Source organism: Notamacropus eugenii, chromosome 2 (assembly GCF_028372415.1).
Source record: "Notamacropus eugenii isolate mMacEug1 chromosome 2, mMacEug1.pri_v2, whole genome shotgun sequence".
Taxonomy (NCBI): Eukaryota; Metazoa; Chordata; class Mammalia; order Diprotodontia; family Macropodidae; genus Notamacropus; species Notamacropus eugenii.
Window position 1 is genome coordinate 125,421,560 of NC_092873.1, and position 19,901 is coordinate 125,441,460.

Here is a 19,901-nt window from a genome sequence, read left to right on the forward strand (position 1 = left end):
AGTCTGATCCATACTGGTTGTGTGATCATGGTTAAAGATGTTAGCCTTTCAGTCCCCCTGCCACGTCTCTAAGACTATTAATTTGCAGGAACACACTGGAAAAGGGAAGTTTCCTCAATGGGTGTTCTTTACACTAATAAATTCGTAGGTGGGGGCAAAAAAATTCATAATGATCTCATTAGAGATCAATAAAAATGTGTTTACAAGTCAACATGTGTACTAAGAGTCTTAATGCAGGATAAGATTAACTTAACTCATAGAATACAAATGATATGAAAATGGTAATTATAAATTAGGTCTTTATTATAAAGTAATTTTTTTCCATATACAACTTAAGACACATATTGAAATAGTCTGAAAGGAAAAGTGTATGTTAAAGATGAACTTTGGCTTAGTATAGCTTCTTTCGGAGATCTATTCCAATAACTCAACATAAGCGAAAAAATAAATGATCTAACTGTATAGATGAGGAACAGAACCTCTAGCCCCTTTGAGTAAGGAAAGAGGAACACTATTCCAGGGACTAAGGCCAAATTCAAGGCCAGACAGAAAAAGGGAAATAAGGTAACTAGAGCTAGATTCAAACTCTGTCTCTGATATTGGTTATGTTTTACTGAACATAATAGCTCAGTGCCCCAGTCAACTGTATTAAGACTAATATGAAGAATGCCTGCTAATTTATATTGGTGGAGTTTTCAATCACAGATATAGTCCTTCCAAAATACCAACTTAAAAATTATCTACAAAATCTGGGATGACGGTAGAGTAGGTCAGTTGACCTACTCTCTCCAAATTTCCTTCACAAAAAAAGACAGAACATCCCTCAGAGCAGCAGAAATAAACATGGTAAGGCAGTGGTTCACTTAAGACCACCTGAGAAGACCCTAGGAAAAATCTGACCCTCAGGAGCAGAGGCTCTGCCAGAGTGAAGTACAAACATCTCCAGGCCAGCTCTATGGAATCAACAACTACAAGCCCTGAGGGCAGCTGGATTGGGAGGCAGCTCCAGCCTTAGACATTTTTATCTCACAGTGTGGGGATCTGACTGCTGAGGAAGAAACTGAAGAAGGGACACCAAGCACAGCCGTGCTGACCACATGAGTCCTGGGCTATGCAACTGCTGCCAGAGAGGAGACAGCATACACCTGGCAAGTGCAGTAGCAGAGGGGCAAGGATCCTTCTGACTGTGGGTATTTACAGGTTCCAGGGAAGAGAGGATGGCTGTAATTGGCAGGCACTAGAGGGACCATGAGGAGTAAGATCATTGTGATCAGGGGTTCTAGTGGTGGCTTAGAAGTGGAGGAGAGAGCCTAAGGTAAGCCTTGGGAGAAAATAATGGTAAGAAGAAACTGAGGCTTGGGGCATTACTCTCCATACTTTGAGACTAGAACTTGATGACACTAATAGCTGCTAGGAAATAATAAAACAAACAAAAAAAATGAGCAAAGGAGAAAAAACCAACCCACAGATATTACTGTGAGGATAGAGAAGATCTGGGTTCATATTCAGAGAAAGATAATGGAGCTAAAAAAGGTACTCCTTTTTCAATGAGAAATGTCAAATGGTCTGAAGCACAAAAAGATTTCCTGGAAGAACTTAAAGAGGGCTTTAAAAATCAAATAAGAGAGATCGAGGAAAATGAGAAGAAAAAATAAGAGCAAGCCAAGAAAATTATGTAAAGAAAGTCAACCAACTTGAAACAGACAAGAGAATTAAAAATTTAAGGAACAAAATAATTCCCTGAAAATTACACTTGGGCAAAGGAAGCTAATGACATTCCTCCTAATGCACAAAGAAATCATAAAACAAAAGAATGAAACAGTAAAAAAGGAATGTGAAACCTCATTAGAAAGACCAGACGATCTGGACAACAGAGCACAGAGAAATAATATAAGAAAAGTCAGACTGCCTGAAAATCATGATTAAAAAAAGAATCCTGATACAGCATTACAAGAAATTATTAAGGAAAATTGTCCTGAAGTTTTAAAACAAGGTGGCAAAGCATAAATAGGAAAAAACCCCACCAATTATAGGAACATCATAGCCAAGTCTCAAAGCTCCCAGGTTAAGAAGAAAATACTGGAAGCAACAAGGAAAAAACAATTTAAACATTATGGAGCTACAATAGAGATTACAGAGACCTAGTAGCTGCTGTGCTGAAGGACTGCAGGGTTTGGAATACTGTATTTTGTAGAGCAAAGGAGCTGGGGTTATGATCAAGGGTAACTTACCCTGCAAAGTTAAATATAATCCTGAATGAAGAAAAAATTGGCCATTTAATGAACTGAAAGACTTTCAGGTATTTGTGACAAAAACAGCCAAGCTTAAGGGAAAATTTAACATACAACATGCAAGAGAAATATAAAGTAAACATTAAGGACCAAGGGACACAATAAGGTCAAATTGTTTACTTTTTACATGTGAAAATATTGTAAGTTCTTTCATGAGTGTCATTTTTATTTTGGTAGTCTGAAAGAAAGGCTTGGGCTGAACTGAGTATGATGGGGTGGGATGAGTAAAAAAAAATGGTGTAGGGTGAGATAAAAAGGACCAATTATACAAATGGCAAAAAAGAAAAAGATATAGGAGAAATTAGTAGGGAGGAGATACTACTGAAACTCTCATCAGGAATAGGTTACAGAAGGAACAACATATATATCTAGAAGGGTAGAAAAGTCTTCTAAATTCAGAAAGAAACTAGAGGGTAAATAGACAGGGTGGGCAGAGAGGATAAAGGAGTGATTCTTGGAGGGGTGGGTAAGTAAAGGAATAGGAGGGTAAGGCAGTGGGTAGGAATAAAAAAATAGGGTGAGAAGGACAGTGAGGAAAAAATGGGAAGGAGGAAAATATATAACAAATATGGTTTAGAATATGGATAGGATGAATTTACCTATAAAAATTCAATTTAACAATGCTTTTTCAAGAAATGCTATAAAAATGAGAGATACACAAAATATAAAGAAAGGTCAGGAGTAGAATTTATAATGTAAAAAATAAGGGTAGTAATAATCATGATCTCAAGACAAAGTTAAAACTAAAACAGATTTAATCTCTACGCTATATGTCAGCCATTCTATTCAATATTGTTTTAGACCATTTAGAATAACTAGACAGCATAAAATACCTGAGTGTATACCTGCCAAAAGAGACACAGGAACTATATGAACACAAACATATACTTTTTATACAAATAAAAGTAACATCTAAACAACTGAAGGAGTATTTACTATTCATGTGTAGGTAAAGTCAATATAAAAAAAAACAAGACAATTTTACTTACCTAACTAATTTGTTTATGTAATGCCATCCCAATTAAATTACCAAAAAAATCTTACTGAGTTAAGAAAACAATAAAGTTTATTTGGAAGAACAAAAGGTCAGAAACCTGAAAGAGACCAGGGGGATGTAAAGGACACAGATTCAGACCTTAAACCATATTATAAGGTGAGAGCATTGCTGAAACAATCTCTCAGACAGAATGTGATTTGGGTTGGAATACTGCTGTGGTGTAGGAAATGATGAGCTGGCTGAATTAGACAAGCATGGAAAGATCTGGACATAGGAAGGAGGATGCTATCTGCCTTCAGAGAAACAGATGACAGGCAAACATGGCACACACTAACATGTGTTTTGGTGTATGAGTGTAAACATATGTGTATGATCATGCATGTGTGCATATGCACATACACAAACATATGTGTGTATATTTGTGTTTAATTATAGCCTTTGGGGGGTTGAGGGTAAAAAATAAGAAGTGCACAACAGAGAACAAAAGAAAACTCACAAGGAAGCAAAGAAAAGATGGACGGCTTTGAATAGTATGAGTAGTACTTACTACTTTATTTACTACGAAGGCTTTCTTGAAATGGAAAATTATTGTTTTATATTGAATCCTCTCCTACATTCTGCTGAGTACAAGACAATGCTATTTTTTTCTTTTATTCTGTATTTAAGTTAAAAATTTAAAAAGAATTATATAAGAAAATAATTTGGGAAGAGCAAACTCTGTCTCTGATATTGGTCATGTTTTACTGAACAAATCACATAACTGCTCAGTGCCCCAGTCAACTGTATTAAGACTAACATGAAGAATGCCTGCTAACTTCATTGGTGGAGGAATTCTCAATCACAGATCCAATTCTCCCAAAATGCCAACTTAAATTTATCTACAAAATCTCCTATTATTTACTTAGGCTTAATTGTAACCTATGTAACTTCATTTTTCTGTAATATAGTCAATTTAAGTTGAAAAAAAACCCCACACCTTTCTCCACTATATTAAGGATCTTCCTACCTTTAAGAATGAACTATATTCCACAGCATTTAGGACTGAGCTCAGTCCAGAGCAGCTGCTCGATGATGTCTTGCTGAATAAAGTAGTACAGTTTCCATCCATTTTATACCTATAACGACCTAGGACTAAACTACCACAAAATCATCAGGGTCAAAGTAAAAAGTATTAGAGAAGGGACTGGCAGAGGGTGTTACAGGTAATACCAGATTTGGTGTTAGGAATGGACTCAGAACTAGAGCTCAGTGTTCTATGATTTCATCTTCTTGGATATACCTACTGCTGTCAATTACCTATGTATTTATAAAGATGTGAGTATTTTTTTTAAAAAATAAGTCTGAGCCTAAAACTGGCCCAACGTTGTACAGAATACAATTTTAACTTACTAAAATTATTTTATAAGGCCATTTATAGAGTCATTATTGTAGGACAGTAGCTTCAGCCTTTTCAAAGCACCATTCTCCTAAAAAAAAAGATGAATATTGACAAATGAGGTAAGTGATTATACTGCTGCAAATAAAACTATTTATCAAGTGACAATTAAATTTTATGTTAAATATTGATTAGGTTAAGCACTGTCATTGTATGGCAAGTCTGAATATTCTTGGGTTCTTTTAAACTTTTCAAAACGTTATGTGACTCAATGCTTTGGGGAAAAGTTTCACTTCAACCTTTAGTGAAATAATGGACTAACAAAAAGTCAGTTTTTAAATTAATTTATTTTTTACTTCAGATTTGTCATGAAATTATTTCACGTGATACATTTCAAATTAATTTTGAGGTCATAACTGTAATCCACCAGTTACATACAATGGTTTTTCAATTCAAACGCACAAGAGTCATGTTCAAATAATAAAATTATTAAAGGGGCTCGATCTTCCTTTTAGTCCTGACACTACTAAATTTTAATTACCATTAATCAACATCCCACTACACATCTCTCAAGATGAAAAGGGATGGCCATATTATTTCAGTAGTGGTGACTGGAGTTAAATAATATTTAAAAATTTTGTTGATGGAAATTACTCAAATATATGATAGGCGTGAAGTGTTTTGAAAATAAAAACCTAAATGTTGACATATTCTCCAGTGCAAATGGTATTCAGTTCAATCAACAATTAATAGTATTTGATCTACATATACATTAGACCATTATGCAGTGTATCACAATTATTTTGAATGTTTCAATCCAGTTAGTTCATTTTATTTTTGGAGAAAATGGATATCCTAATATTATATCAATGGCAGCATTTTCAGCAAGTAAACAATAACTATTTCAGAGGTTCAGAAACTGTGAGGCCAACAATCAACGATATTATTGTTATACACTGAAAACGTTCACTTAAGTAGTACAACACTTTTAAGTGGGAGAATTAACTCCTAAGGCCAATTTACTATTTTGAGATCTAAAAAGATCATGATTCCTAAAATTCAGAGGCACAACGGAGTACATTAATGAGAAATTTCTCTGAGCACTAAAATTGCCCAGCTTCTAAAAGACAACCAAATTTTTTTATCCCATAAATATGGAATATATCACTCACCCTCTTTTTGTTAGTGTTAACTTGTATTTTCATTTTTCCAAAATACAAGTGTGCTATAAATTTGGAGTAGATAAAAAGTAGCCCATTTGAATGAGGCTTCACTTAAATTATACGTCCTATACAGACCATTCTATATGCTATTTAAACCAGCAGACAGACTATTCCTGACAAGGAAAATGAGTACCTGAGGAACTCTCAAATATGGCAATTTTTCTTCAGCATGTCAACATGCTAAGAATTATTAGTTAATTTTAATTTTAAAATTAGATTAGCAGCACAAATGTACAATAACCTGGAACCTGAAAAGGGCTGTTTTATTTATTATCTGTGCTTTAATTTTAAGTTTTAAAATAAAGTAACTTAAAGAAAATAAAATATATGTTAAAGATTAAAGCTCAATTAAATTGGGAAATGTTTTCATGATCTGATTTAAGCAGTTTTTATCCTACCTACAAAATTGAAGCCAAAATTACGTTTTGAAGTAATGACTGATATTGTAAGACAAAAGTACAGTAGTACAAATGAATGTTGTTCTGTTTTTGTAAAAAGAAAAAAAAATACATAATATCTCATTACAAAAAGACTATGGATAAACTGGAACCCTCATCAGCATGTGCATTTAATATATGGCAGAGTTAAAAAGAACATATATACTCAATTGCTGCTACCTGAAACAAATTCAATATGTTTTCAAATATATGTGTGTGTATATATACATATATATGTGAATGATTTTCTTAAACTGAGATAATTTCCCACAAAAAAATAAAAGACTCTGATCTAAGAAATTATATAAGGAAAGACAAAACACCGTAGCAAATATGAAATGTTTAATGTTGGGGACTGAGGTTTTCTTCAAAGCATGTCCCACTGCCAGCAATGGGCTATATATTATTGACAACTGCCATTACAAGAGTTATTTTATTACTGTGTTAATCAATATAACTCCAGATTATTTTAGTGTTTGTAGAGCAAATAACCACTTGGCATAAGGATACCCTTGAAAATTCCAAACTGTCAGTCTAGGATTTCATTGGTTTTAGGGAAAAGGTGTCAAACTCTAATAGAACAGGATCCCTGCTGGCTGCATACTGACTTAGAAAACCACAAATTAACATCTTTTGTTTTACTATATTTTTATTTGTTAAATATCCCAATTACATTTTGATCTGACTGGGGGTTGAAGAGGAGGGAGCCCATCCTGGAATGTTGCAGGCAGAATATGACACTTCCAGTTTAGGGAACTCCCAGGTAGCAAATACCCTCTCTCACAGCAGGTCTATCATTTCTTCTGTAATTTATGATTTTAGAGAACTGCCTAAGGTATTGAGAGATTAAATAATTTGCTGAGGGTCACAGAATCAATTTGTGGTAGAGACAGGACTTGAACTGAGACCTTCCAGACTCCAAGGCTAGTCCTCTATTCCAACATACTATGCTGCCTTAAAATATCAAACATATCATGTGAAAGCCTGGGATAGTAAGTTCTCTTAAAAAAAAATCATACAAAGGACAAGTAAATGTAAAATGATTTCAGAACACTTATATTTTTCAAGAAATCTTTCCCAGTACCACTGTAGCATCCTATAAAATTTGACTATGTTAAAATGGTATACAGGGAGAGTAAACAAGCCTGTTAATATTTATCATTAACTTATAATGGCAAATATTAATAGGATGTATACATTATCTAAGTAAATAGTCTCTACTCACAATTTTTATAACTGGCACTTACTGTTTACAATATTAAAATATTTCTTAAAGGAAATAATTTTTGCATTTTCTGCCAATGGAGCTTTCCAGAAGAAAGGTGTTATATAAATTTGAGATTTTATTATATAAATCCTTAAGGGATAAACTTAAAACATCTTATAAATTGTATAAATAAAGGGATGCTTCTGAGATGATGGCCATTAAAAAAGAACTGGTAAAAAAAAAAAAAAAGACACCTTTTGTGGAATTAAAAAATTTTAAGCTGAGGCTTATTTTTGCATTATGATCATAAATTCAAAGTTTTTAATTTGGAACTCAACCAGCAGGTAAATATGCTAGACACAGCATACACTTTGCAGAATCTTATGGATAATTACAGATATGCATGAATCTTAATAGGTACTCTGCCAAGCTGTGATAGTACAAATGTATTACTATTACAGATGACTGTGAAAAATTCAGTTATTACATGTAAAAGCAATTATTAGCCTGAAATAACATTACTGAAGAATATGTTCCTTTTTTATACAACTTTTTATACAGGAAAACTTTTTAAAAGACATCACCAGTCAATAAGAAGTCAGACAGTCTGAAGCATTCCCCTCAAGAAAATGTCTTTTTTTTTTTTGGCACAATGAATTTTTTTTAAACCCAAGTACAGGAAAAAGGGATTTCATTCTGCAGAGTGTAGGCCTGGAATTTCTCACTTCAAATGAACAGTTTACAGTGTGAGTGTAGCAGTGGTAGTTGTGTTTTATGCACGTTGGTCGGAAACTCAGTGTTCTTAAGTGAAATACTGTACTTGCATTCAGCATAGCTTTAGTACCAGATGTCTACATGCACACCTCCGATAACATTCACATATTACACAGATATTGCACAAGTAAGGTTGACAATATACTAATGCTCTCTGGGCAAGATTTAAAATTTGCCCCTCAGTATTATTTTAACCATAGGTGTTCAAGATCCAATACTACTATTCCCTAAAGGCTGACTGATCAATTCCATTAACAGAATGCTGCTTCATTTGGTCCATATTTAATATGAAGATCTGTACCAATGTTTATTATACATTGTGTTTTTAATATGCTTTGAAATTCAGCAAAACCTGTTTTTCATATTTTTAAAACGTCCCTTCAAAACAGGAGAAGCATCGTCTAATTTTATATATACATATAGTGTGTGTATGTATATGTGTGTGTGTATATATATATATATATATATAAAAATTAACGTGAGTGCACAGGGGTAGCAATGATTCCCATTTTGCCACCAGAGGTCCCCCTGCACACACTAAAGAATATTGCCACAGCAAATATTGAAATTCGCCATCTATCAGAGACTCAGTAGGTGCAAAGTCTGCTAGAAAACATATCAACATACCATTACAGCTGGGTGTATTCCTTCGTTGCACAACCTAATCCAATTTCTGTCAATTCTTCACTTCCTTTCCCCCACTGCTCCCTAAAATGGCTTCAGGGTATACTGCAGCTGCTAAAGGGGCTTCTGTTTTTCTTGGTTCTTTGTTTGTTAGGTCTAAGATTGATGACATCTCCACCATTAAGTGTGCTAGAATTCTGGCCAGAGTGACTTCCACCAGCTGTATTAAAGACACCTATGTAAATTGAGGGGAAAATGCACAGATTATTGAACTGGGTCAGCTAGGCAGCATAATGATCATCTGACTAAAAGAAAGCTAAGATTACTATTAGTAGTAAATGCATTTTCAAAAATGCTAATTCTAACCAATTATCTGTTCTATCTCAAATTTCAGGTGCTATTTTTGAAGGGCAATTGATTACATTAAAATATATTTGGAGAGTTTAATACAGCATTATTGACAATTTTTGTTTTTAAATTTAAATTGAACATTAATAAAGGTACTATGGATTTCAAACTTAGTTTTAATATAAACTATTCCCACAGAAACTAAAAAGTGGATACAAAATTGCTTATATGATATATACACGACAGGAAATTGAGGGGTATAGATTGAAAAAAAAATCAGGTGGCCTAACTTCTACTGCTTAGATAAAATAATTTTAAAATGGGTTATCAGTAGAGTTCTTCCTTCAAAAAGGCAATTATGATTATATGAAGGTTCTTTAAAAAAGTTAAGCTATCTCACATAACTCTACTCTTCACATTTCATATGTGCTAAGAAATCAGAAGAAATAAAATATAGCTAATTGCTCAGGGAATCTATGTCTTTATCTTACATTTAAATACTGTTAAGTCTGTACTTTCCTATTTACATTTTACAAAGGGAAAATGAACATATTTTTGAAAAAGGTAAATGGTCACTTAAATGATGAAATGAGAAGATGAAAAATAAGGTTATCAAATCTATTTTATGTTTAGCACTTACCAATTTTGTTACTACTTGTATGCATTAATTCTGGGTCTTCAGCTATTTGTTGTTTGAGTTTATGAAGATATTTTTCTGCTAAATATTTAAAAACTAAAATGCAAAAACAATTCAGTCAAGAAGATTGTGAATAAAATATTTCACATATACAATAATGATATTACAGTCAGAAGAGGAGTAGTTGTAGAAAAAGGGGCCCACCAATTCATTTTTGGCAAAGTGGTGAATAGGTCCCACCACTGTGAGAAGCAATTTGGAATTATATAAAGGGAATAAAATGGCCATATAATTTTGACCAAGTGGTTCCACTGTTAGGTAGATATATATTTGTTGTTCAGTCGTGTCTGATGCTTCATGACTCTGGGGACCATATTGCCCATGGGGTTTTCTGGGCAAAGATAGTGGAGTGGTTTGCCATTTCCTTCTCTGGTAGATTAAGTCAAATAGAAATTAAGTGACTTGCCAGTGTCACATAACTACTGTCTGAGGTCATATTTGAACTCAGGTCTTCCTGACTCCAAGCCCAGTACTCTATCAACTGAGCCACCCAGCTATGTATACCAAAGACATTAATGACAAAAAGAAAGACCCCATACAATCCAAAATATTTGTAGTGGCACTATTTGGGGTAGTAAAGAAGTAGAAATAAAGTAAATGGCCACTTGATTAAATTAGAAAATGGCCACAAAAATTGGGGTCCATGAATGTAATGGAATATTATGCTCTAAGAAATTATAAAGGTAATGAGTGCAGAGAAGCATGGAAAGACAACGTCATATAATATGTACAATGATAACAAATCAACGCTGAAAAATTAAAATGACCAAACTTGGTCCCAGAGAAGAGATTTAAGAAGACATCTACCTACTCCCACCCCTACTTGCAGAAGCAGGGTACCTGAGTATGAAATACTATATATCAACTGTGTGACCTTGAGAAAATCACTTAACCTTTTACTGCTCTGGGCAACAAAGGCTGCAAATCGTAGACAAGGTGTTAACCTTCAATGATAGTTCATCATGAGACATCCTTAGATCAGTGAAATCCCAGGTCCTTACAGGTAATCTGGTGGCATAGCGGATACAATGCTGGGTCTGGAGTTTGGGAGACCTGAGTTCAAATTTGACCCTTGGTAAGTCACCTGTCTGCTTAAGTTTCTTCAACTGTAAAATGAGGATAATAATAGCACCTACTTCCTAAGATGGTTGTAAGAATCAAGCAATTGTAAAGCACTTAGCACAATGCCTGTCACATAACATTTGCTTCCTTCTTAGCTCTATTTCTTGATATATATTTTAGAGAGTCAATGTAGTATAGTGGATGGAATACTGGACGTGGAGTTAAGAAAATTTTCAAGTTACTTCACTTCTGTGGGCCTCAGTTTCTTCACATGTAAAATGAAGGGCTTGGATACGATAACTTTGGAGGTACCTTCCAGCTCTAAACATATGCTTCCATGATAATTTACTAACCAGGGCTCTGTCAATGAGTGCAAGCTTAATGTAAGTGAGTAACTCTGGGCTATGTCTGGGTCAGACACCTTCTGGTGAGTCCAGAAGAAAAGAACTGTGGTCACCAAGATCAAGTGAAGCATTCTCTTATTATGCAATTATTCCATATCATTAAGCAAGAGTGGATAACAAATATTACTATGAGGGTTCTTAATTATTTCTTGATGTGTCTAAATATTTCCACTTCTTTAAAACCAAAAGATCCTAATCATGCCCATATATGTATGGAGTGACAGGATGTGGAGAGTAGAAAAAGAGGGTAAATAAATAGTATCAAAGGCTACAGAGAATTCAAGAAGGATGAGGATTGAGAAAAGGTCTTTAGATTTGGCAATTAAAAGATCACTGGTAATTTTGGAGACAGCAATTTTAGTTGAATGATGAGGTTATAACCCAGATTATAGATAAGAGTATGGGAAGAAAGGAAGTAGAGGTACTTATTGTAGATGGCCTGCTTAAGGAGTTTAGCCATAAAAGGTAGAAGAGATATGAGACATAAGCTAGAGAGGGTGGATGGATCAAGTTTTTGAGAATAGAGGTGACATGGGCATATTTGTAGGCAGTAAGAGAAGCAGCCAGGAAACAAGGAGAGATTGAAGAAAGTGAGAATGGGGATGACAGAGAGGACAATCTGCTGGTGAAGATGGGCCGGAATAGGATCACTCGTTAATGTAGAAGAGTATGCCTTGGCAAGGAGATAACTTTTCATGTGAGATAAGGCAAAAGAAGAGAGAAATGTAGAAGGCATCTAGGTGATGTGAGATGAGGGGGAGGGAAGAAGAGAGAGCTCTTGGAGAATGGTATTATTTTTTCCCCCAAAACACAAGACAAGGTTCTGAGCTTAGGGAGAACTATGGTAGATTTGAGGAGAGACAAAAAGGTTTGGAAGATTTGCTGTGGTGAATGGGAAAATGAGTGAATTAGGGAGGAAAAAAATAATTGCCTTGAAAAAAAATGAGGGCTCAGTAGTGACCTAGTCAGCATGGTTTCATGATTTTCTCCAGTTTTATTCAGCAGCACGTGTCTAGGTGCAAAGGAAGTAGATGGTGGGAGGAATGCAGGGCTGAGGCTTGGCAGGGGAAGATTGGGAATAAGGGGGCAAAAGACACAAGAGAAGAGGACAGTCTAGACAGTCAAGGGCTCAAGACGGCGAAGGGAGGAAAAGTGTATCTACTGAAGGGGTTATAACCTAGGAAAGAATTGAGGGGGTAAAGGTAAGGAGATAATAGTAAAGATGAACAATTTGGAATTTTAAGGCAGAGGAAGAAGCAGAATGACAATAGACTGTGACCTGATAAGGGAATTTCTGATTTCATAAACATGAAAGTGGTGCACTTGTGAATGATGGCAAGATTAAGAGCATGACCACCTTTGTGTGTGGCTGAGGTAGGGGTGGAGCAGGTCATATGAAATGAGTAAGCTGGGAAACTGTGAGGTGAGGGCAGGGGTGGGGAACCTTCAGCCTCAAGAACACATGTGGCCTTCTAGGTACATGGGTGTGGCCTTTTGACTGAGTCCAAGTTTTACAGAACAAATCCTTTTATTGAGTGGATTTGTTCTGTGAAGTTTGGATTCAGTCAAAGGACTGCACTTGAGGACCTAGAGGGCCACATGTGGCTTTAAGGCTGCAGGTTCCTCATCCTGGGGTTATGGTTTTTAAGGAAGTATCAATATATGTGTTGAAGTCTCTTAATGTGAGGGCAGGAACTGAGGAAGAAAGAGAGATCATGAGCCAGGTACTGAACTCTGAGGAAAGAAGAAAAGGGTCCTGGAGGTCAGTAGACAACAGCTACCAGAATTTTGTCTGAGCGGTAGATACAGACTGAGTGAACCTTAAACAAGGGGAGCTTACTGAGTAATGCTGGTAGAGGGAGCAGCTGAAAATAGCAATGGGGAGCTAGGGCTGGTCCAACTCCCCCACCTCAACCAGTGAGTCAGAAGGAATGAATAAAAGTGTAGATTGTGCTGGCGACACTGTAATCAGGAAGTGGCCAAGTCTTTGTGAGACTCAGAAGATGGAAGGAGTAGGAAAGGAAAAATTTTAAGATGAAAGCAAGTTTTTTCCCTATAGAGGAGTCATCATAGAGAACATAGCAGAAGGGGAGGGGAGTTTTGGAGTGGGACGTTGTGGGAGTTGGGATGAGGGGAATGGGAATGAAGGATTAGGTGACTACATGATGGAGGACAGGGTTTGAATGATGACAAGTTGGGCGTATAGAATCACAGAGATGAGAATGGTACGCCCTGGGGTAGGCTGTGTTACTGAGGAATGAGTTCAGGTGGGTTTTCATTATCTAAAGAGGTTTCAGGGACAACTTCTCTCAGGGCTTAGGCAGTTCATCCAGGGGACAAGTGCTAGGAGTTGACGGAGTACCACACATTTAAAGCCCTCTACAAGGCAGCTCCAACTTGCTTTTCTACGCTACTCACTATCCCATTTTATATACTTAATGTAGTCCAGACAAACTGACATTGTTTCTTATTACTTATACAGTTCCCTTGCCACCATGCTTTTAGAGGATTCCTCATCTTAGAATTTCTCAATTCTGTGAAAGCTCAGTTCAAGTACCACCTTGTACAGAGGACCTTTTCTCATCTCCACAGTTTTTAGAACCTATGCCCTCAGCTCCACATTCAGAAATAATCTGGTTTAGGAAGGAATAGAATCAACGTCTGAGTTAAGAAGATCTGGGTTCAAAATCCCATCTGTCACACATACTCAACAAGTCACTTAACCTTTCGGTGCCTCAGGCAACTCAGTGAAAATACTAATTGCAAGGAAGGTGCTGATAAATATTACCAGAGGGATTTTTCTCATCAGAAATTCCTTATACTGATCCAATCACAGATCTGATGTAAAAAAACCCCAACTATTTTATATATACTTATATACGTTACAAGTTTTCCCCAAATAGAATATAATTTCCTGGAGAGGCAGGGAATGTTTCATTTCTGGTTTTGCATCTCCAGTGCCCAGCATTATAGAGAAGTTTAACAGATGCTTGCTGATTAAGCACTTAAATTCAACTTAAATACTTCCACCTCCAGGAAGCCTTCCTTAATTTTCTCTTATTGCCAATAATCTTTTCCAGCTTCAGTCTTCTTGTAGAAATTTATTTTGTACCTTTCTAAATGTATTCATCATTTTATAGTGTATTATAGCTATAGATACAGTTATATCTATTTATGGCCAATCCTCCTACTAGACTAAGCTCACTGAATGCAGGAACCAGTCTTATGTAAATGGTTTGCCATTTCCTTCTCCATGTCTCATCATCTAATACAGTCCTGTCTTTCCATAGGTCCTTTAATAAATGCTTATTGCTTCTTATTTACTTGCACAACAAACTCCTGCCTGGAGTTTAGGATATAAATATAATTTCAATGTAGACTACAAATCTTTTCTAACCTCCCCCTCCCACACACACACATAATCTGCATTTGAGCTGAATATGAATTAGGATAGTTAACCTAGAGAAGTAAAGCACTGGAGCTGAGGTGGGGTGGAACAGGACACGCAGGGTTGGAGAGACTGTTAACTGTCCTGAAATATTTACAGCTAACGTATACAAAATACCTGGATAGGACTGCAAATCTTTTCATAACTGCATTGGCGAGAGTAGAAAGTGGCACACGTTTAACCCTTTTCCTCAAGTATTACACAACTGATATCTAGGATCTCAAAATGGATTCACTCATAAGTATTTGCTTTAATTACGTTAAAACTGTACAGACTGAAGACTGAATCTAGCCTAGAGAGCTATCGAAGTGAAGGACATGTTCAGGAACACATAATGAAGCCACTATCCTAAGTCAATTACTTTTCTTGAATGCTATTTACTTATAAAAAATTGATGGGGCAGTCAATGACCAGGTGGGAATTTAAAGCAATTCAGTAATCTTTAGTACAAAAGTCTAAGACAGGCACATGTTTGGAAGAAATTATGCATTATATACACTGCAATATGTATTTATATCATTAATCCACCATCAACAAGAAGTACCAACATTACTGCTAAATAAACACCTAAATAAATTATTTATTAGGCCAAGAGATTACATTACTGAAATAGTACATATTTAGCAATGATACCCGAGTTCAGGTTGGCGGGGCTGTGAACAGGGAGGTACATTAATGAATAGTGACAGCAAGGATAAAACGGAACATCAATACTCTATAATTAATTTTTTAAAAAGCAATTTACCTTCAGTTACATTTAGGTCCTCTTTCACTGAAGCTCTGTAGAATCTTAACTTTAATTTTTTTGCCAATGCCTCAGCTTCTTCACTGCACGTAAATTTAGAAAAGAAAATGCTTATAAAGACATAATTTTATACTATGACAATTATTATTAAATTTATTTTTGTTGTTTAGTTCTGTCCAACTCTTCATGACGCCATTTTGGGGATTTTCTTGGCAAAGATACTGGAGTAGCTTGCCATTTCCTTTTCTAGTTCATTTTACAGATGAGGAAAGTGAGGCAAATAGGGTTAAGTGACTTGCCCAGGGTCACACAGCTAGTAAGTATCAGAGGCCAGATCTGAACTCAGGTCAGCTTGGCTCCAGTACTGATGTTCTATCCACTATGCCACCTAGTTGCCCTATCAAATTTATATACTGCTGAATATAATTTGGGGGAAATGACCAGACCAAGATCTTATTTTACTTATTAGATTTTAAAAGAGTTTGATTTTTGAAACCCAATTAAATGAAATAAATTGAGTAACTACACTTTTAGTGGTGGGGGTCAGAGTTTTTAGTAGTAACACTTTTCTTTACTCTTTCCGAGCCCTAAACAAAAGTTTACATATAACCCACCAATCTCCATCCCAAGTAGCAACAACAGTTCTACAAAGCCATCACTCTGTATGTCTGTGACTCTAAAGTCATTATAGCTGGCATGGTTCTACTTCATTTTATGTGAGACTCTTTTTTCCACTCTGTAAAAAAGGCAACAAACTAAACTGAACGTTTCAGGCACAAATACTTCTTATACTCACTCTGGCCACAAAGGCCAATTTGGATGCTAGATCCATTTTTTTAATCCTTTTTATTTATGGAATTCAAGTAGTGGTAGCTCCAATTTGTATTCAATTCAGTTTGGCAAAAGGCAAAGTTGGCATCTTCATTGCAATGCACACAAAGATACCAACATGGACTTCCAATTTTTATTTTACTGGGAATTGTTTTAAAAAGAAAACTAAGCCAAGATTTTTCAAAGCATCAATAGCCATAATTAAGTTAAATTCTGTAAATCTATTTAATAGTAGGTTCAAGCTGATGGCTAAATTCCATTTGAGGATTTGAATTCTATAGTTCTAAACTGCACAGACAGATTTCTTTAAAAAAATCCTGATATTTAGATAGTGCTTTAAGGTTTGCAAAGTGGTACACATATGTTACTGTATTTGATCCTCAGAGTCACTCTATGAGCTAAATACTAGCGGTATCGCTGCATTTCTATTTGGTCACATATTTCCTAAGTGTCCATACCGCCTCTCATTTACTTACCAAACATCATAAACAATAAAGTGCCTATTTTGAGAATTAAAAACATTTAATTTATATATTATAATATGTATAATGTTATGTGTATGTTATAATATATGCTAATTTAATATTTCAATGTTCAGTGAAAGTATTATAGGATCTGTGATACCTAAAATGTCTTCAATCCTAAAAGTGGCATAATCATACTGAAAAGGCTTGGTCCAGAAGAACTGAGAAAATACGTTTGCTTTCTTTGCAGAAGTGAATACAGTGGATGTGAAATTGTAATATCGTCGCAGACTGGTGATGGGCTGATTAATTTGGCTGAACTGCTTCTCTACCCCTGCCTTTGTTATTTGTTACAGGGTAGCTCACTGGTAGAGAAGATTCATATTCAGACATTAAGGTGGCATAAAAACAAAAGACATCAATACAGTTTTTAAATGTCTTCAACTTAAGGATAGTAACCATATTATCCTTGCCGATGGCAAACGGTGCTTTGCAAACCTTAAAGTACTTTAGAAATACTTCCTTCCAAACCTTTCCTTTATTTAGGGCTCACAACCTTCCTGGTAACTCCATTTTCCATCAGCTGCACAGCTTGGCTTTGACTCTACAGAACAACATGCCCTCGTGCTGGATATCCCCTGGTGATCCCTCCCTGCTCCCTTTGGTATGTTATGTTCTTCCATCAGACTGTAAGTTCCTCATAGGTAGGGCCTATTCTTTTCTTATGTGTATTCCCACTACTTAGCATAGTACCTGGCAGATAGTAGGTGCTTAATAAATGTTAATGAATTAAAACTGAATTGAATATAAATTTGAGCTACCACTACTTGAATTGCATAAATAAAAAGGATTAAAAAATGGATCTAGCATCCAAATGCAAAAGAATCCCTTAAAATATACTTAATTTCCCCTCCCCCTCATTTTAAATTCAGCATTAATACAACTATGCAAACCATTCACAGAGAACAGTCCATGTTGATTTCTGGTGTAATGTAGTCTTTAAAAGCAGCTTTTCTAAATTTTATAAGGGTAAGTAATGCCAAATTTAATTAATGCTTGACTTCTGTAAAATTAAAAGAGAGTGGCTGTCTTACTTCTTTATACAAGAATCATCCAAGAGGTCAATCTTGTTCTGTACAAGTACTGTTGGGATATCTCCAACTTCAGTTACTACCTTCTCTCTCCAACTGGAAATTGCTTCAAAAGATTCCCTGTCTATAGTGGAAAACACAAGTACACAAGCTTGGGCTCCTATAAATACCAAAAACAGAAATTATTATTAAAACTAATGAATCATCATGGAAAAGGAGATTTTATTTCACTTGCACTTAAGTATGCTTATTTGAAATGTTAAGTGGGTTACATATTTAAGAGAATAGTTGAAAGAGTCGTTCTGCCCCCACTACCCAATCTAACAAAAGTCCTGAATTCCATTTCAAGAATTATATTATAGGAAAAAATTCAAATGATCTAACTAGTCTAGATCATGTTTACTTGTACAAACTTAACTCACTCCTCCTCCAAAGAGAACAACCCAAAACTGGGCAATCCACCTCCAGGGAAAAGAGGGCTTTACAACTGAAGCTGAAAACAGTAAGGACAGCTGCAGCTATGCAAGAAGAGAGAAAAGCTCCTTTGGTGAAAGCAAAATACTGTTTCTAAGAATTAAGACATCTTCTTAGACTCATTCCAAGCTTCCTATTAATAGCCAAAATTTTAATCTGACAACTTAATATCCTATAGGAAGAGGAGCTTGTGTTTCACTAGGAGAAAAGTGTAGAGAGCAAAGGGATAGATAATGATAATAATAGTAATACTAAGAGGAGTAGAAGTGGAAGCTTCAGCAGTGAATCTATTACCTACTGCAGTGGAGGGCTGAATGGCTGTCAAGGAAAGACAAGGATATTATGCAAAGAAAAAGTATTCCCACAAAATTAGGACAAATACATGTGGCAAATAAGCATAAACAGATATATACACTTAATTTTAATAGCTATTCATAATTTATTTTAAGGCTAACCATGATTTAAATTCAATAAATGAACTGCTTATTTTTAGGACAAAGTTGTGTTTATACATTAACAGTTACTATAATTAAAATTCAAATAAATAATGTAGAGAAAAAAATAACTGTGTCAGTATATTACTTCTTGGAAGGCCACAACAGGTCGGCTTGTTTCCACAGAGGTATGCACATATTTCATGACTACAGAAAGATAATATTTCAAATAACAATAATAGCTTCTTCAATCTTCTTAAAAGTATAATGAAGTTTAGAGAATTCAAATGACTTTCAAGAATTCCAAACACTGTTAGATTTCCTAACATGAACTTTTAGTTACCTAGATAGAAATGTAAAATAACTAAAGCTCAACCGACAGTAAATATATCTGCACAAACAAACAAAAAGTACTAATCCCTGACAAGCAAATAAATTCTTGAGAAGCTCAAGGTATATATGTAATAACTACGGACAAAAACAAGGAACAGGGGATAGCAACAGGAGGAACTGGAATTTTATGGTTACCTCCCTCTACCAATGCAGGTCAATATTTTCCCTGTAACTTAGAAAGTTGGGGGAGGTGGAGCCAACATGGCAGAGAAAAGGCAGGCACCTGCCTGAGCTCTCCCTCAAACTCCTACAAAAACTTTAAAAAATAACTCTAAACAAATTCTAGAGCAGCAGAATTTATAAACAAAAAGAGTGAAACAAACTTCCAGCCCAAGACAATTTGGAAGGTCAGCAGGAAAGGTCTGTTGCACCAGGGTGACAGAAGTGCCCAGTCCATTGAGGGCTGCACCAATGCAGACTGGGACCCAGCAAACCTGGAGTAGGCCTCAAAGCAATTGAATCCCTGGCAGCAACAGCCATTTCCAGACCTCTGAGCCCACAGATGCCAAAGAAAAGCATAGCCCTGGCCCTAGCAAACCAGGAGCAGAACTTGGGTGCCAGTGGCTGCTTCTGGAGCTATCA

General features: G+C 35.7%; 1 protein-coding gene across 2 annotated transcripts in view; it reads right to left on the minus strand.

Moving 5' to 3' along the window:
• The window catches only part of RAB23 (RAB23, member RAS oncogene family), a 49,323-nt gene that overhangs the window by 7,684 nt on the left and 21,738 nt on the right, over window positions 1–19,901 (minus strand). Inside the window, exons 4-7 of one of the 2 annotated variants that reach the window (XM_072642538.1) lie at window positions 18,022–18,178; window positions 15,633–15,715; window positions 9,917–10,009; window positions 7,786–9,163 (exon numbers count right to left, since the gene is read on the minus strand). In XM_072642538.1, the coding sequence (XP_072498639.1) occupies window positions 9,024–9,163; window positions 9,917–10,009; window positions 15,633–15,715; window positions 18,022–18,178 (473 nt within the window). In that variant the 3' untranslated portion in view covers window positions 7,786–9,023. Of the gene's footprint in view, window positions 1–7,785; window positions 9,164–9,916; window positions 10,010–15,632; window positions 15,716–18,021; window positions 18,179–19,901 lie in introns of those variants that run through there. The other variant, XM_072642539.1, reaches the window with a different exon arrangement.